Genomic DNA, 25,551 nt, shown 5'->3' on the forward strand with positions numbered 1-25,551 from the left:
CATATATTGTATATATACAGAAGAGAAAGAGGTAGGAAAAACACCAAAACATTTTTGGCTTTTTTTTCCTGGAATTTTTTTTCTTTTTCTATAACAAGCTAATGTCACTCTTATAATTAGTGCGGGGGGGGGGGACTAAAAATAAAATCTGCTTCTAGATTAGCTGTACCTTCACTGTATACCCCTTTTTCTTATATCACCCCTGTCTGCATTACTCCCAGCTTCTGACACTCTAATGGATGCAGGAATGCTCTCCATCTACAGACTCTGATGTCTGGAGGAGAGCCCAACTCCCTCTTCGCCCATCTCTCACGGCCCCTTGCGAGGGGTCCATTTCAAGGGTACTGTGGACTAGAGGAGAAACACATCCTTTTTGGTTTTCCCTTCTAAGGGCTGGATCTGAAGAGATGGTCAGTGAAGGCAAGACACTCAGGAGGTAGGCTTCCGGGGGCTGTGGCAGAAGACGGTTGTTATCACCAAGCTTGGAAGCTTATAAGATGAGAAAAGAGGGAAGGGACACACACGGAAGGTGCCACTGAGTTTTGGAGCTCCCAGACACAACACTGGCTCAGTGCAGGTGTCCCAAGGGGACCGGAATAGGTAAAAATAATTGGACACTCTGGAACTTCACCCAGTATCCGCCCTGAGCTCCCCAAATGCAAGTGCTTCACTCTCTGCAACACTTGTGAGTTGACAAAGCACTTTCAACCCATCATGCCATGGGTAGGGACGTGGTCCTGTGGGGTTACGAGCCCCACCCCTGGACATGGGCTGCCGGTTTTAATCTCGCCAGCCGTGTGACCTTGGGAATATTCCTTAGCCAATCTATACCTCATTTGCAAACAGCACGATGACAGTAATTCTGGGTGGTAAGGGACGCCCATGACGCGGTGCCTGGCACAGAGCAGATGACCCCTCCTTACCACTGGCAGCATCACCGCTACCCTCACTGCTCCCTCTCTTCTCTAAGGGCCATGAGCTCCGTGTGATGTATCAGCCCCTCTTTACCTACGAGGAGGCTGAGTGCAGCTTAAAATCACACTGCTAATCAAGTCCGCCCTGGCAGTGACACACGACCCGCAGTGGCACCGCGGGGTAAGGAGGGGTAGTGTGATGCCCCCATCTTTCAGAAAAATTAGTGGAAACGAAGGTCTTGAAATGCCATTGTGAGATGACAGAACACACAGCAGCCCAACATTTTAGCAAAACTCAGCTGACGTCCCACACAGCGACACCACACACACAGACATGCTTTAGAAGGACGAGTAACGCAAAGCAAGGTGCAAAACTTTATCTATAATTTACAGTTGTGCTCTTAAATTTTTAAAATAGGTTAATAATTAAAGGGTGAGGAAAATTCTAACGTATGCAAAGAATTATCTCTGCAAAGGTATTCAGAAATTGAGAACAGTGGGCGGCTCCGAGGCAGAGGTCAGGGGAGGGGCCCTGTGTAGAGACGGTGAGAAAGGAGGGGGCGGGGTGCCTCAGGGGAAGATGGAGATAGACTTCTCGCTCTGCGCCCTGAGCAGGGGTGGCCACACAGAACATTCTACACATTACCCAGAACTTGCAACTAAGGGCTCTGAAATCACTGAGTTACTCAAGGCACAGCTACATACAGCAGGCCACTTTCATTCACACTCACACACACGCACACACACCCATGCACGTCCACACGCCACATACGCTCAAACAGCAGCCGTGCACACATCACGTGCACATGTGTTCACACCCACACTCGTGCACATATGTACACGTGCCCACATGCGCACGCACACATAAACCCTACAGGACCGTGAAAACCATCTGGCTTTCTCAAGGATGTGACGTAACCCACTTCACCCCCCTTCCTTCCTTGTACTATCGTGTGATTCTGTACCAGAGAAACATACAACTGTAATTCTACATATATGCCCACATTTAGGAAAAATCTGGGTAACTCTACACCTGAACATAAACAGTGGTTATCACTACCTAGTGAGAATTACAGGTTATGTTTATCAACTTCTTTAGACAAATGAACGAGTCCCAGGGTGGATTCTATCTGCTCGGAGGAGAGCACGTCCTTGACCACTCACGCCAAGAAGGACGCGTTAGAAGTTGTATCACAGCGACCCCTCCTCCACTGCACCCCCCCTCCAACACTGTCAAATATCCTGCAAACGATGGGATGCTGTCAGGGCTGAAGCCTGCTCGCCCGAGCATCTTAGGACCACTTCTCTCTGGCCAGATTACATCTGTCTCATTTCCCCTGGGAGTTTACTGTACAGGCGGGGGGTCGGGGGGTGGGGGCAGTGCCCCCCAGGCTGTAATCAATAGCTGAATAAAGACACTTCAAGGCTTCCCAGGCGGAATGTGCACAGGAAACAAATTTAGGAAATCCTGCTTTCTGTTACAGGAAATGAATCCTAGGCCAACTGGTAGAAATTACTCCAGGAGCTCCAAAGTAAAGAGGACACTGGCTTCTGTATGTATTCCATCAACTGACCTTGCCCGCACCAGCCAGGTTTTATTGATATAGAATTTCAAAGGTAGGATTCTAGACCCAGCCACTCCTACGTGGAATCCCACAGGGATCTGGAAACAGTACAGCTTTCTGAAAGATTTCACTGGAACTAGATTTAACCTATTTTCTGTCAGACAGTATATTTCCATAAACAGATTTATATTTTGACGTACACATCTTTTGAAGTAGTTTAAAAGGCTGGTGAGTAAAATATTAACAGTGGTTACACCTTCGGTTAGTAGGATTATGGTTTACTTTTTTTTCTTCTCTACATTTTCATATATTCTATCATAAACATGAAATGACTGTGTAATAAAAAAAAATAAAGCTGTGGAGAAAAGGAAACCAAGAAAGTAACACGGACCTCTGTGAAGACACCAAAGACCAAAAGAAAATACCTTTTTTTAAAAAAAGCAAACTGCTATTCAGAATCTTAGAAAAACAAAACAAATCTGAATCCAAAGGCAATTAATGGACAGCAGAGATAAAGGGCTCTTCTCTTTAACAAAAAGGGGCTGAAAAGCACAAAGCATTCCATGGAAGATTTACCTTCATGGAAAAATCTTTGCACAGCCCTAAAACAAATATATCAAAGTTCAGTGGGAACCAGGGGTGTGGGACAGGCATTAAAGACCATCACATATGCACGTCAATAGCCAATCGGAGCCCAGAGGCACAAGTGCTGATCGGATCACCAACATTTAATTTAAATTCTATGAAATACCCACAAGCTACTGGTCCCCAGTCCGTAACTACCAAGAATCTGGTCCTTTCTCACATGGACCATTCAATGGTATCATCCTCCCATTCCGAAACGGAAAGGCAAGATCAAGCCGACTAACCCTGGTGAAGACACGGTGACAAATATGACAAGCTTCTGGTTCCAGGGCACAAGTCTCAGTAGGCTCTTCCATACCTATCCCCCACCTCCCCCTTCTCTCTGCACACAATTCCCATCTCAGAATTTGGCCAAGGGTTACCATGTTTTTCACCCCTAAAAAGCCTGGTTCAAATATCAATGGTCAACAGATGAACTGGGCTTCACAGCTTGAGCTCTTCCACAAACACCAAGCAGATGAGAAGGAGTCGTCTCCCAGGGGACACATTCCATTGCCCCAGAAAAGGACAGAAAAGGAGGAAGAAGACACTGGGCAGGGAAAGACACACCCAAGTGTCCTGCCATTTCTGATCTTTGGAAAAGATTCTTATTGTGCCATCCTCCCCCCCGCCCGCACGATCACATCAACCACTGGTTCACGGATATTCTCAGATGAGTCCAGACCTCCAAAACACTTCACGTACCAAAGAAGCCCCTCCCTCCTTCTTAAAGTGAACAAAAATCATCATCATCATCATCATCATCATCATCATCATAACTGGGAGTTCTTGCAACATTGGTGGAAGAATAAAATGGTTAAAAAAAAAAAAATCACGGGAAGCACTCTGGTAATTTATGTCATGAGCCTTAAACATACTCATTCAGTTTGACCCACAGGATTTACTGACCACATACTAAGGGCCTCACAACACCCTCCTGTGGGTCCCATGTCACAGACACACAGTGAGGATAAGGAACCTGCTCAGGCAACTGTCTCACTCCTGCCGCCCCAAGGGGTGTGAGCTGCTTCCTTGTTTAATGTAGACTCCACAGTGCCTGGCCCATGGGAGGCACTCAAAAATACCTGGTGAATTAATGAACCCCGTCACACCATTTCTAGAAACAGCAAGTGTAAGGATACTCACTGCAAATGTTTATAAATACTATTGCTCAAAAATAGAAATAACCTAAATTCCAATAATATGAGAACAGTTGAAGATATTAGGGTCCATACCGTAGGCAGTGAATCTGAAAAACTGTGTTTTAATAACGTTCAAGAAAATTGAGAAACAGGTATGATAAAATATTAGTGAAAAAAGAACAAATATAGGCAAAACCCGTAACTATATTAAAATGCTCATTTTTTTACCAAAAAAATACATGAAAACCTAGTGGAGGGGCTATATATCAAATTAATAAAAATTAATATTTAGTTGTTTCTGAAAAATGGTTTAGTAAAAGGATTAAGAGTTTGGGCTCTGAAAACAAACTCCCTGGGTTAAAGCCCTGACCCTGTCACTTAGGGGACTGGTGCTGTAACGTTAAGTCAGCCACAGAAAACGGCAACTTTACCAGGAGGAAACCTGGGAGACACCACCTTAGCCAAGAAACCTAAGTTAGCATCTCCGAGACCTACACACGCCAACATCATGCGTCTCCGGATACCCTGCACCGAGGACAGTGCCAGAAATGCATAACCTGAGTCAACATCCTAAGAAAATGTCAGACAAATACAAACTGAGGGACATTCTACAAAACAGATAACCCGTATTCTTCAACAGAGTCAAGGCTGTGACAGTCAAGGAAAGCTGAGGAACTGTTCCAGGTTAATAGAAACTCCAGATGGTCCAGTGGTTATGACTCCGAGCTTCCACTGCAGGGGGACGTAGGCTCGACCCCTGGTTGGGGAACTAAGATCCCACATGCTGCACGGCTTGGCCAAAAAGAAAAAATAAATTTAAAAAATAAATATAAAAGAGACACCAGAGGCGGTACAACTGAATGTGGTGTGTACTCCTGGATTGGTTACTGATCTGGGGAAAATATTTTTTTCTTTTTTTGTAAAAAAAAAAGTGAGTGGGACAGTTGATGCACTTTTAATAAGATCTGCAAGTTAGATAACAGTACTGTATCAACGTTAATTTCCTGATTCTGATAAATGATCTTGTTTTGTAGGGAGATATTTAGGAAAGTATTTTTAAGAAATATTTAGGAATAATAAAAGGGGATCATGCCTGAAGCTTACTCTTCAAAGGTAAAGATAAAGCAAAAGCAGAAAAGTGTTCACATCTGAAGAATCTAAGTTTTGGTAAAGGGGACTTCTTTGTGTTAATTTTACAACTTTTCCAAAAATCTGAAAGTATTTCAAAATTAAAAAGTCTAAAAAAAAATCCAGGGAAGATATAAAAATGTAATGTACAGCACAGGGAATATAGCCAATATTTTATAATAACTTTATATGGAGTATAATCTCTAAAAGTATCAAATCACTCTGTTGTACTCCTGAAACTAATATAATATTGTAAATCAACTATACTTCAATTTAAAAATAATAAGAGAAAAGAAAAGCCACTATACTTTGAACTCTTAAAAAAAAACCAAAAAACTAGAAACTTCAGGCTAAATATTTAATCTCTCTGTCCTTGACTTTTCTCTTCTGAAAATGGGGATAATCATAGTACCTCTTAGTTGCTGGGAAGATTTAATGAATAATACACAGTACGTCAAATGGGACCTGATGTGTACCAAATACTCAAGGGAAGTTATCTATTGTTATCTTTTATGAGTGAAGTTGCAAATAACCCATTTCCCTCTTTATATTCTTCTGAAATTTCCAAATTTTCCACACTACAAAAAATTGCTTCCATAATCAGAATAAAAGTTTTTTTTAAGGAAAGAAAAAAGAAAGGAAGGAAGACTGGAAAGGAAAAAAAACCAAAATGTTAACAGACTAGTAAAACACGGACTGTGTCTTAACTACACTCAAGTCAGGGGCAAAGGATATGATACCATTTTCATGCTGGGCGAGGGAGTTCTCTGCCTACACCTACACAAAAGGCGTTCCTATCATACGGCACCCTAAGAGAAAAAGCAGTTAGGGGCTTCTTACAGAAAACACTACACAGGCAACTGTATTACCAGGTCCTATGCTCTTGAACACAGAATTAAAGGAATCCTTTCAGCTTTAGCAAGAGTTGATGCTTAGATACAAAGATATGTGGCTTACTAGACTTCATCAAAATTTAAAACTTCCACGTTTCAAAGGACACCATCAAGAACATAAAAGATAGAATGGGAGAAAATATTTGGAAATCATATATCTGATAGGAGGCTTTTATCTCAAATACATAAAGAACTCTTACAACTCAGTAACAAAAAGACACATAACACAATTAAAAGTGGGCAGAGGACCTGGATAGACGTGTCTCCAAGGAAGATACATAAAGGGGCCAATAAGCACATAAAAAGATGCTCAATGTTATCAATGCTATTAACCTTTGGTATCAGAAACACAAATCAAAACCACAATGAGATTTCACTTCACACTCACTAGATCGGCGAGAATCAAAAGGAGGGACAATGACAAGTGTTGGCTAAGATGCAGAGAAACTGGAACCCTCATACCTTGCAGGTGGGAATTTAAAATGGTGCAGCCACTTTAGAAAACAGTGTGGCAGTTTCTCAAAAGGCTAAACGTAAATTTAACATGACCCAGCATTCCTCTCCTATACGTACACCAAGAGAAATGAACACATATGTCTGTGCAAAAACCTGGACACATGTTCATAGCACAATAGCCCCCAAAAGAAAATACACATATATATATATTATATACATAGAAGATATATAAACAGTCCAAATGTTCATCAACCAAAGACTGGATAAACAAAACACAGTATTATCCATTCAATGGAATATTGTTCATCCATAAAAAGGCATCAAGTATTGATACATGCTACTACATGGATGAATCTTGAAAATACATGCTAAGTGAAAGAAGTGAGACACAAAATGTGTGTATATGTTTCCATTTGTATGAAATGTCCAGAATAGTCAAATCTACAGAGATAGAAAGTAGGTCAGTGTGGTTGCCAGGGGCTGGAGGGAGGGAGGCTGGGAGTCTGTGGGAATACAGGCATGGCGTGCTTCCTTTGGGTCGACAAAAGTGTCACAAAAATCGATTCTAAAATCGACTGTGGTAATGGTTGCATAACTCCATGAATATACTATTTTAAAAAACCACTGACCTGTATGTATCTGTCACACGGGCGATTGTGTGGTATGTGGATTATATCCTAATTAAGCTGTTTTTTAAAAAAGGAATGTGGTTTTATGGGACCTGTGTCCCTTATGCGCTGGCCGTCTGAACCACAAACAAGATCTCTCACTGCTTCCTAACTCAGGATGTATCTCAAGTCCAAGGCTACTCCTTCTAGAGGAAGATCAAGGGCTACAGGCATTTGCCAGGCTGTTTCCCTAGCGGCCCAGCGTCGTCCCGGATCCTGCTTCCCTGACAGGAGGCCCCACCTGGAGCGGGTGGGGAATGGGCAGGGCATCCCGCATGCCCGGGGCTTACCTCGTCTGGGCTGGATGCCTGGTACACGCGGCAGGAGTCCTCGTACTGCTTCTCCGCCTCGGCCTGGTCGGTGACACCGTTGGACTCGTATACGGGGGTGACGTTGTGGCACAGCGCGATGGCCTTGACGGCTTCGTGCACGCGGCTGCTCATGGTCCGCCGCACTTTGGTGGTGAGCGCGGGGCCCTTCTGAGCGGGCGGGTCCTGGGATTGCTATGAGAAGAGGAAACCAACGAGGAAGATGATCAGAGACACGGAAGGACCTCGAGAGGGAAGAAGAAGGACCCTGCGGAGTTGCTGCTTCTCTTTCAGCTGCTCTAACACACGTCGCTCTGGGGGTGCCTCCAGTAACACTGCCACGAGGGCGTGCGGGTCAGGGATCCGGTCACGGGCGCTCAGGCAAAAACAAAAATGCAAAATAAACAGAGGAAAAAAATGACAGTTTAGTGAATGTGGGGGATGCTACCTGGGAACCTGTGAACGTGCCTTCCTTTGGGTGGTGCTGGGGGCCTCTGACCGAGTGGGGGCCCCATTACACTTCAAGTGATGCTGCTGCTTCAGACCAGGGCTTCCGGACCTCGGCACTGCTGACATTTGAGGGAGATAATTCTCCGCTGGGGCTGGCGGCAGGGGGAGAGTCCTGTGCATAGTGGGATGGCTAGCAGCTTCTCTGGCCTCCATCTACCAGATGCCAGACGCAACCCCCAGGTGCAACAGGAGAACAAAACTGTCTTCAGATGTTGCCAATTGCCCATGGAGACCAAAATCATGCCCGGTTTAGAACTGCTGTTTTAAATGTACATTCCTCTCAGTTTAAAATTGAAGACGGGACTTCCCTGGTGGCGCAGTGGTTAAGAATCCACCTGCCAATGCAGGGGACACGGGTTCGATCTCAGGTCCAGGAAGATCCCACATGCCGCAGAGCAACCAAGCCCATGTGCCACAGCTACTAAAGCCCACGTGCCAAGAGCCCGTGCTCCGAAACAAGAGAAGCCACCGCAAGGAGAAGCTCACGCACCGCAACGAAGAGTAGCCCCCGCCCACCGCAACTAGAGAGAAAAGCCCGCGCGCAGCAACGAAGACCCAACACAGCCAAAAATAAGTTTTTTTAAAAAATGAAGACAACAGTATGGATGGGGGCTCTAGGGGGTAACAAGCAACCAAGGGCAGGTCCGGGGAGAATATCAGTAACAACCAGAAAGAAGCCTGGCTGGCTGAACACACTGCAAAATGGTACCTAGAAGTCCACTTAGGGTAGATTTTCAAGAGTAAACTTAAATGTGCTCAAGCTTTGCCTTCCACACTGGCCACGGACCCTGACTCTTGTCTAAGAAGCAGTCCTGTTCCTTACACAGCCCTCATCCGTTCCTTCATTCATACCTTTCAACACACGGCTTGGCCTCCTATTGGTTAAGTTGGGGGAAAGGTTTTGAGCAACATGGTAAAAAGAGTACTGAAGGCTGAGAAATCTGAGCCTGATTCTCGGGTGGGTGTGAACAGCTGTGTGACCTTGAGCAAACGCCATCTGCCCTCTGGGCCTCGGTTTCCTGCAAATGAGAGGAGTGGGCTAGGGGGTGGTTTTCACCCCACGAGCCGAGTAGAGAAATCCCGAGAAACCCCACTCAGCACCATCAAACGTGGAGGACAAGCAACCCCATACCCATCTGTGTTACACACCGGGTACCATGAAGGCCTAGCTTTGAATAAAGGGGTTCTACTGCCTTAAAATACAATAAAAAATTAAGACTACTACAAAGAGACCACTTGTCAACAGTCTATGAGTTAGTGTTCAATAAAAAACACTCAGGTGCCTTGCCATGACCCACCTGATTAGCCTCTCTCTCCAACCTCCTTCCTGCCTCAGGGCCTTTGCACGTACGGGACCCACTTCCTAGAACACTGTTTCCCACATCTCTGCAGAGCTAGCTCACTCCACCTCATCATTCAGGTCTCCATTCAATGTTTCCTCCTCAAAGACACCTCCCCTGAGCCCCCTAATCCACGCTGCCCCCTGTGCCCACCCCACTGGGAGCCACGCTTCTACGTTACCATATGTGTTGTCTCCAATGGCTAAAACTGGATTCTTCACCTGATAATTCTCCCGTTAGACCATGAGAACAGAGAGCTTGTCTACTGAATTCTAGTACCAAGGGCAGTAGTAACTAGCAACAGATATTTGTTGAACAAATGAACAACTTAATATTCCTAAGATCCTGGTTAGAAGTCCTCATTTGTCATGAACTTTTTTTCCATTTCTGAGAAGAAATAAATATCAAATTGACCAACATCAGTTCCAGATTTTAAGTCACAGTTTAGGACAAAAGACCTACAATAGTCTTCCTGCCTCTACAACTGAGCCTCGGAAGCTGGAGATGTTTGTGAAGTTACTGAATGCTGCGTTCCATTAAAAACATATTTTATCCAACAGAGCAGAAGCCTTCCGATCTTTTAGAATGAATCACGTTTCATACCCATGAACACATGGTTGCCCAAAATAGAGAACAGATGGGTTATGAGAAACAAGAAAATGACTTTCATTTAATTTTTTAATACTATTTTTAGCAGTGGCATTATACTCCTCAGGTAATTAGACAATTACTAAATTATTCTGGTCATGCAGGCACACACACTGCTCTGGCTTCCTGCTCTGTTAACCTTTGGTGTCAAGAGGACACGAGTTTCACTTCCAGGCCAAAGGGCACGGCATGGTAACAATAATTAGAGTAATATATCAGAACTACAGTTTAAATGAATCATTATCTGCCAAGTGCTTTTAATCATAAAGAATTTAACTTTAAAATTATAACGAGGACTGAAGATTTACAGAAAGGTTCCCTCTCCGGGAGAGACTAAATCAAGAACATTTTTTCTAAACTCTATAATTTATGTTCTAGCCATGGACGCATGTCTTCATTTTTTTGCCCACATTCCCCAGCACCTGGACCAAATTATTACTTAACATTAGGAGCAATAACAAGACCTTTGACAAAGTAATTGCTCTGGCTGGCAAGTTTTAGTAACAGTGGATTTGAATGAAAGGCTGAGTTCAGGGCATCTTCCAAAAACCTTCAGATTTTATAAGCAATCTGATTCTGTCTACAGAAGTCAAATATTTCCAGTCATATTTCAAATGTGGGATAACACAGAGCTTTGGGGTTTTGCATTCCAGGTGAAACCACACTAGGGCAAGGCAAAAAAGAGAAACACAGCCCAGATTTTTGCAAAGACCTCACTCTCAGATCAGGGAACCATTTGACAACAAACTAGAAAATGACGGTGATTGAACTGGACCAACATCACAGGCAGACACTGGTTTACTATCTCCACGTTCATTTCTCTCTCTCTTAAACTGATACTTATCCCACTTTCCTACTGTTTCAGGGAAGAGGGGTCATAACCACTGATTCTGAAATTCTCTATTAATTTGCAAATAAAAGGCTCATCCACACACCAAATGGCAATCCACATATATCATGAAGGCACCGGTAATTACCAGGAGCTCAGCTAGTATTCGTATTGAGGCCCAGTCCTCAAACATCCTCACATTCCCCATATGGAAGAGTTTCACATTGTACAGTGTTTATCTCTAGCCTCCTCCCCATAGGCCCTTTAACCTACACACATTTCTTCTTACTTAAAAAATACCAGGGGAAAATAAAAACAGATGTGGTAACCACAGAGACAGGTTACAACTCTTTTTGCCCTGGGGGGGAACCACTGGCCCTCTTAAGGAAGGAGGGCAAAATAGCCTCACGTGAGGTCAGAAGTTGGGTGAGGAATCAAGATCTCCATATACAAAGGCCTCTGACTTGGGCCCTTCGGTGGATATCTCACACCTTGTGATGTTTTGGTCATTCTAGGGCAGCCCAGCCAACAAATGAGACATGGAGATTCAGTGAAAAAAACAGGCCTCCATTTCTCATTAATAATCCATGGCAGGGACATTTGCCAGTGAGAACTCCAGCCTGTATTTCAGGAAACAGTAATACAGAAATTAAATGCCGAGCCACCATGAATATCAATTTTCTTTCCAAATGCAATGAAAACATCACCACTTACGAACATTCATAATATTACCAGATACGATGGATGGGTTGCAACTGGTAAAAATACACTATTGAAGAGAAGGAATTCCTGTTTCAATAGGCCCCCTTCACTCTCCAAATTGAGCTCAGAGCTGGTAACTCATTAACCTCAAAGGTCCACCTCCACAGAGACAGGCTTAGAGCTACCACTTCCAAGTGAATCAACTGCCTTACACGCTAAGTGACTGCATAAACACAACGTTTACTGCTTAACAGTACACATCTTTCCGCATGACAGAGGCAACAAATTTCAATTCGTTGAAACTGAACCACATATTACACAGGGGTTCTCAACTTGGGAGAATTTGCCCCCCACTGGGCAGTGTCTGGAGATACTTGAGGGTGTGACAAAGCAGGTGCCGGAGGAGTGTGCTACAGGCATCGAGATGGTAGAGGGCAAGGATGCTGCTAAACACCCTACAGTGCACAGGGTGGTCCCCACAGCAAAAAATTATCCAGCCCAGATGTCAGTATGCCAAAGCTGAGAACCGGACATGAAGCCACTGCCACTGTAAAATCGGGGTTAGGATGGTGAGGCCAAATTATGTGAATGCTGAATTGGATACTGTCAATTTAAGATTTGGATTTTCCACATTAATTTTGAGTTTTTTAAGTACTGCATTACAGTGTGATTTGTCTTGATGATGGCGTTTTCTTGCCATGTCAATAAATTTTGCTCCCTGGGTGCATGCCTCACTCTCCTTAACCCTACCTAGTCCTGGTCCTATTATAAAACCATTAAAAAGGATCATAATCATGACATATGTGAAAAGAAAGAAGCTGGACAGTGTTATTCCAATAGTGGTTCTTAACTAGAAATGACTCTCTGAATAACCAGTAAAGATTTTAAGAAGTATATATACATGCTTGGGCCCCTGACACTTAAAGAATAGAGTAGGGTCCAGGCATATATACATATTTTTAAACTTCAGTTTTGTTTTTTTTTTGCGGTACATGGGGCTCTCACCGTTGTGGCCTCTCCCGTTGTGGAGCACAGGCTCCGGACGCACAGGCCCAGCAGCCATGGCTCATGGGCCCAGCCTCACGGGCCCAGCCGCTCCGCGGCATGTGGGATCCTCCCAGACCAGGGCACGAACCCGTGTCCCCTGCATCGGCAGGCGGACTCCCAACCACTGCGCCACCAGGGAAGCCCTAAACTTCACAGTTTTGATGCTCAACTCTAGTTTAAAAGAATTACAAAAATATGATGCCTTCTTGTTGAAAAGAAAAAAAGGAACAGGGAGAGAGAGAAAGTACACATCTCCACAGACACACAAAGGCAGAGAAAAAGCTTGGCATTTTATACACCCAGGTGTTAACACTGGCTATCACTGAGTGATGTGAATACAGGTGATTTCAATGTTTTTTATTTGTACTTATCCATGTTGTTTATTTTTTCTGCAGAAAAAAAAATGTATCCTAAGAAAGTATTAGGAATTTTTACATCAGTAAAAAACAAAGTAAGCTCTGTGTCCCAGAGAAAAACACACAGACGAAAAATTCTTCCTCGAGAAAACATAACCTTCTCTGTTTCCTATGGATGCAGAAAGCAAGAGGTACACTATCTGGGACACAGCAAGCACTGACAACCGAATGCATCCTGTGTGTATATATCTTGTGCAGGAAAGTAAACCACAAACTCACACATTCACCAACATACTCATTAAAAAGAAAAGGAAAAAAATGCTCAGTAAATTCCAACTCTAACAAATCCTAAAACAATATCAGAGACAAAACGTTAAGTGAAAAATCACAGTTCACAGATCAAAATATGTGAAATAATGTGAACTATGTTTTTTTGAAAAATAAGAATTCACATGTACAAAACAGCCTAGAAGAGCACTCTTAGTCTTGGTCTTCTCTGACACAGGACACCACAAGCCCCCCACTTCCCACAGTCATCCATTTTTTTTCAGATACATATATTAATAAAAGTTAAAGGTATTTTCACTTGCTGAGGGGAGTAAAATAAAATAGATGACTACATATTCCAGGTAATAAAGAAGAGTCATCTCAAAATACTTTGAACGTGTCGAGAAGAAATTTAAGTACCGTCCATACATGTATATTTAAATTGTATAAATATTGTACTGTGCATTATGAAACAACAAAAAAAATTCTAAAATGATATGATAAAAATGAAAAGAGCATATTTCACAGAATTAGCTAATACCTCAAAATAACATATACTCAGGGTAAGGGGCACTGAGAATTATAAATTTTAAATTATAATTATGTAAATTATTTAAAATTATAGATTCAAACTGTCATATCTGTCATAAGGGGCATGAAGCGCTGACATGTGCTGCAACCTTGGGGATGCCATGCCAGGTGAAATAAGCCAGGTGCAAAAGGTACTGATTGATTCCCTTCATCTGAAATGTCCAGAACAGGCAAGCCACAGAGACAAAAAGTAGATGGGTGGTTGCCAGGGGCTGGGGGAGGGGTGGGAGTCTAAGAGATAGGAGGTCCCTCTTGGGGTTGGTGAAAACATTCTGAAATGAGACAGCAGTGACGACCGCACAATGTTGAGAATATACTAAAAAACGCTGACCTGTACACTTAATGGGTAAATGTTATGGTTTGTGAATTTTCTCTCAGTTTTTTAAAGGTGCCAATAAGTGAATGAATAAGCCAGAGGAAAAATCATCACACCTCCTTAGCCTGTCATGGGTTTATCTCATAATGTGTTGGCCATTTCCTTGTGGTTTACTTGGGCTTGTATTGATCATCTCGAGTTTCCCTGCAGGAATCTTGTAAAGCCACCTGCCCTCTTTCCTCTTTACGAGATTACTTTAGTTAAATAACATCCCTAAAACCAGTCACCTGGACACTCATGACACACAACCTGAATTTCAATGTTCTGAAAATAAACAATCGTAGAATTCCAACTCCTTTCACAGGACACCTCAAGGACTGTGCCTGATAAAAGTTCATCTGATATGTGGAGTGGGGGTCCCAGGGTCAATCTTAAAGCTATTAGTAAAGTTTAAATTTTGCTTTAATTTTGAAGATGAAAATGAAATGTGAATAGACATTCTAATCTTTTCCTCTTGCACCTCAATGGGTCTCCTTGCAAACTCTGTTTTGGAGTCCACAGATTTAGACACTGACATTCTGAAAAATAAGGACGCACCTCAGATGTGCGGTAGCTATTCTCAAACTCTGTTTTACTTTGGAATCACCTGGTTCACCTGTTAAAACTGTAGGTCCACGCACCACTCCCAGAGATTCTGACTCTGTCCCTAGAGATCTGAACCAGGAGTTCCAAATACTCTACCTTAGGAGACACTGTTATAACATCCTATTATAAAACTCTGAAAGTCAGATGAATGGCTGTAATGGGCTCGGGAGAATCATCTGGGGTGGTGGTCTAATACTGGATTGTGGGGATGGTTCCACAACTTTGTAAATTTACCTAAAAAAATCATTGAATACTACAGTTAACATGGCTGAATTTTATGTATGTTATACCTCAATAAAACCACAAGAAAGCCTTCGTACTTGTCATCACAAAAGAAGTCACGTGTTTACCGCAGGGCTTTTCAATGTCCCGAAAGAAGGATGCACGTGGCCCCAGGGGGTGGAGTGTGCACACCAGCCTCGGACTTTCCCCATCACACTCAGCTACTTTAAACCCAAGGCCAGGACGGGCAAATCAATTTACGAGCTTCTGCTGAGGAAGGGTGATGAGTTAAGAGTCCATGGTAAGGACTTCCCTAGTGGCACAGTGGTTAAGAATCCGCCTGTCAATGCAGGGGACACAGGTTCGAACACTGGTCAGGGAAGATCCCACATGCTGCGGAGCAACTAAGCCCGTGCGCCACAACTACTGAGCCTGTGCTCTAGAGCCCACGAGCCACAACTACTGAGCCCGCGTGCCACAACTACTCAAGCCCACAAGCCTAGAGCCCGTGCTCTGCAGCAAGAGACACCATGGCAATGAGAAGCCCGCGCAGCACAACGAAAAGCAGCCCCGGCTCGCCACAACTAGAGAAAGCCCGTGCGCAGCAACAAAGACCCAATGCAGCCAATAAATAAATAAATAAATAAATAATTTTTTTAAAAAAAGGAGTTCACGGTAAGAACTTTTAAGACTTCACACAGTGTTATCTGTGCTAAACCAAAAATGGGCTACAAAAGCTGAACTACACAAATATCCTGAGAAAGGATGGCTTCTGTCAATACCACAAGCTCTTAAAAATACCACCAGCAAGTGGGCTTCCCTGGTGGCGCAGTGGTTGAGAGTCCACCTGCCGATGCAGGGGACGCAGGTTCGTGCCCTGGTCCGGGAAGATCCCACATGCCACGGAGTGGCTGGGCCCGTGAGCCATGGCCGCTGAGCCTGCGTGTCCGGAGCCTGTGCTCCGCAACGCGAGAGGCCACAGCAGTGAGAGGCCCGCATACCGCAAAAAAAAAAAACACCACCAGCATGGGCAGGGTTGTGCCTCCCTCCGGGGTGCACCCCAAGGTCTACGAAGCTGTCTAACGTGACCATCGGCAGCCGGCACCGCTGAGACAGGGCTGAGAAGCAGGCGGGACTCAGCCAGATGCTGAGAAGCATAACGATCCACACACTGGCCCCTCAGGAGGGGCCCGGGAGGCATTGGGACCGATGGTTCAGAGGGAAGAATATTCCAAGACACAGAAATGAGGCTGCTCACCTTGCCCTGAATGCTGCAGGCAGTGGCGTAACGGGGTGAGCGGGAGGAGAGAGTGAACAGCGGGAGAGGTGGCAGCAGGGGATGCAGGCCTTGCTGGACCACATGGAAGCCTCAGACCCTGCAAGGGAGCTGCCAGTACGAGGGCGACCCTGTGCTCCCGGGAGGGAAACAGGGAAAGACTGCAGGGGGGTCACTGCAGACAGCCAGGCAAGGGAGAGTGTAGTTCCTGCCTAGTGAGAGAGGGGATGAAGACAAAGGCCAAACAGGTGATCTGGGGGAAGCAGGGCCACGACTGAAGGCAGGTGGTCACGGGGCAGGAAGCAGGGGCACTTCCCAAATCCCTGGACGGAGCTAACAGGGTAAATGGGAGTGGTGCTTACTAAAACAAGAACAGCTTAGAGAAGCAAGTGTACGGGATGCAGGAAAAATGTCGGGATGGTGGGTGCACCGTCCTCATGACCCACAAGCGGTGATGCCAAGTATGCAGGTGTATTCCAGGCTAAAGCTCCTGGTCGGGCCGACACAGACATGGGAGCCATCAGCTTCAACAGGGTGACAGAAGCTGGATAAGAGCAGAACCCCCTAGAGTGTGATACACAGAGCCCAGCACAGACACCACGTCACCTCCCAGAGGAAGACGGGTCAGAGAGAGAGAGAAAGGAACCAAGGGCTGACTGTGGCTTTTCCTCTCGGTCTAACCAAGTCCTTGTGATTTTTTAATAGTCTTAAAGTCCACCTTTGAAGAAGGACAATGGACCATTTGGGGACAAGCCATGATACCCACACAGGGAGCCTAGACAAATGACAAGGGCTTCGTGGCTGGTAGCAGGTGATGACGTGACATGGATCAAACAAACTGTTCTCCACTTAAAATCCACCCCCACTTCCACACTATCCCCTGCCCTGCCATTTTCAGGAGATACCCCGGAAATCCAGGTGTGCAGTCTAGCGAACATTCCGGAAAATTAAATGTCGACTATAATTGTATCACAAAGCACTTAGAGAGTCCACCTCTAACTCTTACACAAAAATACATTTGTAATTGGCCTTCTGACTACGGAATCATTATTTATTTGGACAAATTTAAGCAAAACATGGCCTTTTTATTCTATTGCCCCCAAACAAGTGTCATAACACGTAGCTGGTCTAATGCAGGCCATTTAGCCCTGGGTGTGTCTCAGAATTACCAAGGGATTTGTTTGTTTTGTCATCTTTCTTTTAAAACACAGGAGCCCAGACTCTCCTGTCATCTTAATGAGTCAGAATCTCTAGGGTACCAGACCCAAGTTAATGTCTTTTGTTTTGTTTTTACTCTGTTTTTAAAACATTACCAGTAATTCTGATGAGCAGCCAAGGTGGGGGACCCTCTGGTCTAATTTTTTAGGACTCTTAGGACACTTACAAGTAATACCTTTCTCTAAAAAAAAAAATGACCGGTTTTGAAAAACCTTGTAGGGGGTGGGAATCAGGAACAGATAAGTTGACCATCATCTCTGATAATTTCTTCCATGAGACTGCTGAGCTGAAAAGAGATGAGGGACTAAAGCTGATCCGTTATACCGTGATTATGTCACAAGCAGCCCATTAATTATGCTGCTTTGGCTCGTAACAGGGGAAAAGGAAAAAGTAAGCATGTTTGTAAACTTGAAGGAAGACCAACCATTAGGTTCTCAAAGTTCTTTCTAGCACCAGTTACTAGCAAATAATTTTTTCTTATGTTTTCCCCAGTATCCATTAGTATTTCAGTAGATTAACCCTGGGGATGAGGAAGATGGGGAAAAAAACCTCAAATGCAGCTCTATTCAAAATGTGAAGGATTAGTGGTTGCCAGGGGTTTGGAAGGAAAGGTGGGGTTGGGGGAAGTGAGGAGTAACAGACTGTCCATGGGTACAGGGCTTCCTTTTGGGGTGATGAAGATGAAATTGACTGTGGTGATGGTTACACAACTCTGAGTATACAAAAAAAACACCGAACTGTACACTTTTAATGAGTGAATCATATGGTATTATGAATTCTTCTCAACATAGGTGTTAATAAATGTAAACCAATTGTTTGGGTATCAAAACAGAAGGCTTTACCTGGGTGTAAATACTAAAAATGTGGCTTTGTACTTCATCCATTGAGTCGAGGCCATAGGCCACAGTGCCTAGATGGAGCCGTTTGAAAACCATCTCATTCTGGGTAAGAGTTCCTGAAACATAAGACAAATCAGTAACTGCCTACATCCCGGAGCTCTTATTATTATTAACAGTAATGATAGCTATTTGGCTTTTTTTTTTTTGAGAGTTTACTGTATGTCACAGACTGGTTTCAGCACTGCTCCTGCTGGATGAGACACCTGTGACATTCTGTCAGCCCGGAATCCCAGAATTCCTTCTGAAAATAGAACCCCAGGTTTCCAGGGGGAATTATCACCCCATTCCCTGGGATGGTCCAGAGGGAGCGTCAATCAGGGTGCCTGACTCATTCCATTGGCCAAGAGGGCAGCACGTGACATACATGAGGCCAATCAGATTCTATCTTGAAGGAATCTAAACCTTGAGCAGACAGGCATATCGACAGAGGATGAGTCGAGACAAGACAGGAGACCATCCCAGGGGTCCTGATGCTGACACAGCCAAAACTTTCCTGGTTCTTCTCCTTCCTGAAACCTAGTTTTGCTGATTTTCCGAATCTTTGCAACAGATTCCCTTTTATCCCATTATCACTGAACGGCAGAGAGGAAGATAAAACCCAGGTCTCCCCACTCCACACTTGCTCTCAACTACTACGACAACCTCGTAACTTGACAGATGTTAAACTGTGGAGCAGTATTTTGAGGTGTGGTTTCAAGGTCAGGACTTGAAGCCAGACTGTCTGAGTTCAAAGCCTGCTTCTGCCACTATGTGCTCCTGACAAGTCACTTAACCACCAAGTCACTTAATACCCCCAAACTCACAACACCGGGGAAGGATTAAGTAAGTGACTATAAATACCCAGAACAGTGCTTTTGTACATAATTAGCATGAAGTAAGGCTTTGCTGCTATCATCATCATCATCATCATCATCATCATGTCTTCATCATCAAAAGATGAAGAAAATAAAAGAGCAGCAACATGCATCTCTAACACCTCCAGAAAGAGATTCCAAGCACCTTCTTCGACCTTGAATCCTGTGAGGGCCCCAGGAAACTCACCGGTCTTATCTGTGAGCAGGTAGGAAATCCTCCCCAGCTGCTCGGGAATCGTGCTGGAGCGAACCACGGTCCCGGGGATTTTCGAATCCCTGCGAATCACCCAGCTGTACACGATCTTGCCCATGTCCAGGTTCACACGCAGACTGTCAGAAAACCAGAGCACACAGGTTAACGGGATAAACATACGACTGCCTGTATCTCAACAAGGACTCTAAATGCACATCGTTTGTGCCATAACATCTGGAATCACCCCCTGTAGAAGCACACTGCTGGGGCTGAATCCACACATTCAACACCACTATCAAATTTCCATGAAGCGATTCTGTTACGGACCAAAATAAAATATAAAAATTTAAGATACTTTTAAAATATTGAAAAGGTAGTTGTTTTAGCCTTACTTAAAAAAAGAAAAAATAGTAGTCCTCTGAGCTGATGTATTTTTGATACCTTATTCATTTTTTACATTGTGGTAAAATATACATAACATTTACCATTTAAAGCATCTTAAGTGTACAGTTCAATGATATCAAGTACATTCACATTGTTATGGGACCATAATCACCATCCATCTCCAGGACTTTTTCATCTTCCTACACTGAAATTTTATACTCATTAAACAGTAGTTCCCCATTTCCCCTTCTCCAGCCCCCAGCAAGCACCATTCTACTCTCTGTCTCTATGAATTTGACTGCTCTAGGGGTCTCGTACTGTGGAATCACACACGATCTGTTCTTTTGTGTCTGGCTTATTTCACTTAGCATAATGTTTTCAGGGTTCATCCATGTTGCAGCATGTGTCAGAATTCCCTTCTTTTTTTTTTCCTTCCTTTTTAAGGCTGAATAATATTCCTTTTTATGTCTTATACTCATTTTTTTAAATTTATTTATTTAGTTATTTTTGGCTGTGTTGGGTCTTCATTGCTGTGCACGGGCTTTCTCTAGTCGTGGTGAGCAGGTGCTATTCTTAGTTGTGACCCACTCGCTTCTCATTGCGGTGGCTTCTCTTGTTGCAGAGCACAGGCTCTAGGCATGCGGGCTTCAGTAGTTGTGGCACGCAGGCTCAGTAGTTGCGGCACATGGGCTTAGTTGCTCCATGGCATGTGGAATCTTCCCAGACTAGGGCTCGAACCTGTGTCCCTTGCATTGGCAGGCGGATTCTTAACCACTGCGCCACCAGGGAAGTCCCTGTGTTATACTCATTTTTAAATATTTCATTGCAAACAATAAAAAGAAATCTTCAAATTCATTCATAATCCTATAAACTGATTAAATTGCTAACTATTTCACTGGCTAGCCCTGGCCCATATGCAGATTCAATGCACCGATTTTCAGTCATGTTGTAGACAGAACTTTAAAGACTACAATTATACACAACATTACAGCACAAACACTCTTTTGTTAGCAGTAAATTAGACTTATTTATTCTTTGAAACCATCATCCAGAGCACACTAGCTTGGGGTTCAATCTCCTTCTTCTAGTCATGTTGTTGTACCAAAACCACAATCTCTGTCTTCGGGAAAAGACAAGGTCTAGCTGGGATGATGTAAATACACAAAAGAGCAAGACAAAATACAGGGCAATAGATCAAGTGTAAGAGAGAGATTATAAGCACTGGAAGTCTGAGGGAAAAAGATAGGGCTTCTTTTATAATTATTTACTGATCATTTATTATGGGGAAAAAGTAGAAACAAGCATCCAACAATATGGGTCTAAATAAATGATCAGGCATAGAATACATACTACAGCAGTTCTATTAAATGACGGTGTGCAAGTATATTTGATGTGAAAAGTTATTTGCAACACATCCTTTGTTAGAAAAAAAAAGTGGCGGGTGGGAGTGGATTTTTATGTAGAGCAAATTCTCCTTTTTCTAAAAAGAAAGCTGTCTAGAAAACATATATCCCAAAATATCAACAGCAATTATCACTTAGTTGTGAGATTAGAGATGATTTTTATTTTATTCTTTGGCTACTGTGAATTTTTTTCCTACTATGACCATCTATTACTTTATTTTATATATATATATATATATATTTTTTTTAAACCATTTATTCAGCCTTCAAATGAGGTAGGCGAACAATTGTCTGGCATGTGCCACCAAGCTTCCACGGCTAATCAAGCACCATGAGTCCAGACTCAGGCTCAGAATCCTTCCCAACACAGCACTCCCACCAGTCACCACCAACCTCCTGGGGCTGGTAAATAAGATGAAATCTAAACGGCATGTCCAGTGTACACTGAGACTGGGCAAGGCCAGATCTTCTGAGCAGAGAGTAATTCCAGAAAGGATGGTTCAGGGAGGAATGTGCCCGTCCAGTGCTCCAGCCAGAGCGCCGCCTACACTGCTGACCCTGCCTGTCCTTGGTCATCACTCTACAAAGGGCCCAGCTCCTTCTCAAAACCGCAAAACCATGACCTTTGCATGAAGAGAGAGAAGCAAATGTCGCAGCACTTAAACACAAGCTTGTTCTCTGCTTACCTGATGGGAATGATGTTGGAAAACAAAAGGAGGAAGCGGATGATTTGTAGGTACCAACGTCCGGCGAAGTGCTGGAGGGCGACCATGACCAGAGACACCACCACCAAAGCTCCAAAGAGGATCTTTGTTAGGCAGTTCACTTCCAGGTCAAACAGGCCAATCTGTGGGACAACGCACAGAGCAAAGCTTGTGATTAGCTGGTGCAACCCACAGCCCGCCCGGAGAACTGGTCCTTCCCCCACGAACACCTCCACCTCGGGCAAGACAGTGGGCTCCATGGATCCCCACATCTTTGGGTGAGAACACTGGGCTCCACAGGCTAACAGACATCCAAGGGACTTCAATGAATCCGATTTCGATTTTTGCTTAATGAATTTAGATTTACCCTTGGAATCACCTAAGTGGGTTACTGCTGCCTTCAGCGATGCCGCGCACTGCGTGGCCTCTACCATCCTCCACAGCGGCCTGTAAAATGACTCAGTCCTACAACTCTGCACAGTGCACCACGCACTAATTCCCTATTGCCTGGAAATTCAGGGCACTCACCACTGGTGGCCCCTGATTTTTAGGTGCTGCATTCATGAACGTTAGTATTTTAATGACTACATATTTATTTTAATGCATATTCTTTAAAAATGGTACCAGCATATGAAACCCATCACTTCGCAGAAACACGGCCACGGATACAGCTAAAACATCAAATAGGTGACATTTATAGTTGTAATAACGATGGTCGTCATGGGGGTTGTAACGGCAGGGTGAAAGGACTGGCATCTGTTCACAGTATTGACAAAGAAGACCACTCTGCAATATTCTGACTCTAAGAAACTGGGGGAGGGGTGGAGCTGGGAGGGAGGGTGCTGGTGGGAAGGCAGCAGTAACAGGGCCAATCAGGCAGACCGCAGAGCTGACCCCGCATGCCCTGCCACAGCAGCTCAGCATGGCTTTGAAGCCAGGTCTACACAGCTTGGCCAGAGCGTGGTCCTTCTCCAGGCCATTTCTCCCCTATAAGATGAGGCTGCAGAAGCACCTGTGCTCACAGGCTGGCGTAAGGATTAAATGAGGTGCACGTGAAGGATGCCACACGAGACGTGGCATCAGTTCATCAGTTCATTTTAAAAGCTTTTAAAACGTTATGTATTCATTTACAAGCAGTCCTTGTTTAACTGCCGTGAGCTTCGCAGATACTGAGGTTTTTTACAAATTGAAGGTGTGTGGCAACCCTGTGTTGCCAGAGGATGTTACTATTTTTTAGCAATGAAGTATTTTTAAATTAAGGTACGTACACTGGTTTTTTTTGACATAATGCTTTTACTGCACACTTAACAGACTACAGGATAGTGTAAACATAACTTTTAAACGTACTGGGAAACCGAAAAATTCGAGTCACTTGCTTTGTTGTGATACGCACTTTACATGGTGGTCTGGAATAGAACCATCACCTCTCCAAAGGCTGCCTGTACATATGAATACATATTTATGTACTGTGCGTGTGTATCTATATATACACACATACCTATGCACATACACGTACGTGAAAAGATAGTTTGTATAAATGCAGTCACACTGTCAGGGGTTCCTGTTTTTAAATCTAGCTTCTCACCCCACCAACACCAATCATCAAACTACATCAGGTCAGAAAGTTCTGGCAAGGAAGCACATCCTGTGACTCTGTACACACCTTACTTCGAGGATTTGAGGTATTCATGACGCTCCGGAGTTCTCTCCCCGTGTAAAGAACAACACCCACAATAGTACCTAAGGTGAGAAAAACAACCCAAAGAAATCTGAGTACAGACAGGCACGCTTACAGACAGAAGAGTCCTACCCGCTTGAGGAGGATATTTTCTCAAACCAGTATCCACACTGTGAGATGCTGCGAAGTTTACATCAGGGCCAACCAAGACCTATGTCTGCACTGAGGGTAGGAAAGCCCCTAGCCACATGTGGCCATTCACATTTAAATACAATTAAAATTAAATAAAATACAGTCCCCCATTTTCACTAGCCACATTTCAGGTTCAACAGCCATATAAGGCCAGTGGCGGCCATACAGGGCAGTGAAGATACAGGACATTCCCAGTACTGCTAAAAGTTCCACTGGACAGCACTGGCTTGTGGGGTCCGGCAGCCTCCGATAGCAGGAAAGGTGCTATAGACTTCCAGAGGTGCCTAGAACTTCATAAACAATTATGGAAACTTAGGAACACACCCCTCTTATTAGAGCACGTTCTTCCCAGGGAGTCTGATTCCTTTCAGATTCGGTGTGTAACTAGAACATCTGGGGGATGTCTGTCCAGGTGACAATTCTTTCCTGAGAACTTCCCCACCCACTCTGTCCCATCCCCCCAGCATAATTAAAAATAAAAGATATCAATTCTTGTAAACAATTTATAGAAGAAACACAAATGATCAATTAACATTAGAAAAGATGCTTCATCTAGTGAAAAACCAAAGAAATGCCAAATAAATCATTTTTACTCCCATCCTATTAATAAAAATTCAAAAGACTGAGAACATGCAGTGTTAGCCAAGAGGTGGGGGAATGGACTCTGTCATGTACGCTGTTGGCTGAGGTGTCAACTGGAATAGCCTATTTGGGAAGGAAAATTGGCAGTATCTATCAAAAATTTACATTTGTCTCCCCTTTCCAGTGTGTGCCAAGAAAACACTCCACACAGTGGGGAAGACGGACAGTCAAGAAGGAAAGCAGGGGGCTTCCCTGGTGGCGCAGTGGTTGAGAGTCCGCCTGCCGATGCAGGGGACACGGGTTCGTGCCCCGGTCTGGGAAGATCCCACATGCCGCGGAGCGGCTGGGCCCGTGAGCCATGGCTGCTGGGCCTGCGCGTCCAGAGCCTGTGCTCCGCAACGGGAGAGGCCACAGTAGTGAGAAGCCCACGTAATGCAAAAAAAAAAAAAAAAAAAAAAAAAAAAAAAAAAAAAAAGAAGGAAAGCAGGACACCGGTAACCACAGAGAGAGGTGGGTGCCACGATGAAACGAGCAGAGAACAGACAGGAGGGGACCGGGGAGGCTGCCGGCGTGTGCTGCGCGGCCAGGGACGCTGTCTCTGAGCTGAGGACATCCGAGCTGAGACTTGAAACATGAGAAGGGGCGGCCCTGCCAAGTGCTCAGGAAAGACCCCAGGAATACAGACAATCTGGTCTCTGCTAGCCCCTCACTCTTGGAACACCAAAGAGGTTTAAACAGAGTTGGTAAAAGAGCCCAACGAAGCGCTGGGGCTGTGTCTCCTGGGAGGAGACACTGAGGTCCCCCCCGACTTGACGCACACAGCGTTCTGCACAGTGCAATTCCCTTCCAGAGACGCACTCAGCAGATGGCGGGCCGGGGAGGGCACCTGCCCGCTCCTGTGCAGCTGGCAGCTCCCGCGAGCGCAGGCCCATCCCCCCAGCAGATGGTCGGATGGTGCGAGCTGAGCCTGGGCCAAGTAGGGACAGCGGCACAGCCG

At 44.5% G+C, this 25,551-nt stretch overlaps 1 protein-coding gene across 1 annotated transcript in view; it reads right to left on the bottom strand.

The window, feature by feature from the left end:
* Positions 1-25,551, bottom strand: part of ATP9A (ATPase phospholipid transporting 9A (putative)) — a 131,155-nt gene that overhangs the window by 42,151 nt on the left and 63,453 nt on the right. Inside the window, exons 10-14 of the mRNA XM_079718608.1 lie at positions 23,766-23,842; positions 22,085-22,245; positions 19,606-19,748; positions 18,508-18,620; positions 7,681-7,893 (exon numbers count right to left, since the gene is read on the bottom strand). Coding sequence (XP_079574734.1) covers positions 7,681-7,893; positions 18,508-18,620; positions 19,606-19,748; positions 22,085-22,245; positions 23,766-23,842 — 707 coding nt within the window. The remainder of the gene's footprint in view (positions 1-7,680; positions 7,894-18,507; positions 18,621-19,605; positions 19,749-22,084; positions 22,246-23,765; positions 23,843-25,551) is intronic.

The sequence above is a fragment of the Hyperoodon ampullatus genome, assembly GCF_949752795.1.
Source record: "Hyperoodon ampullatus genome assembly, chromosome: 14".
Taxonomy (NCBI): domain Eukaryota; kingdom Metazoa; phylum Chordata; class Mammalia; order Artiodactyla; family Ziphiidae; genus Hyperoodon; species Hyperoodon ampullatus.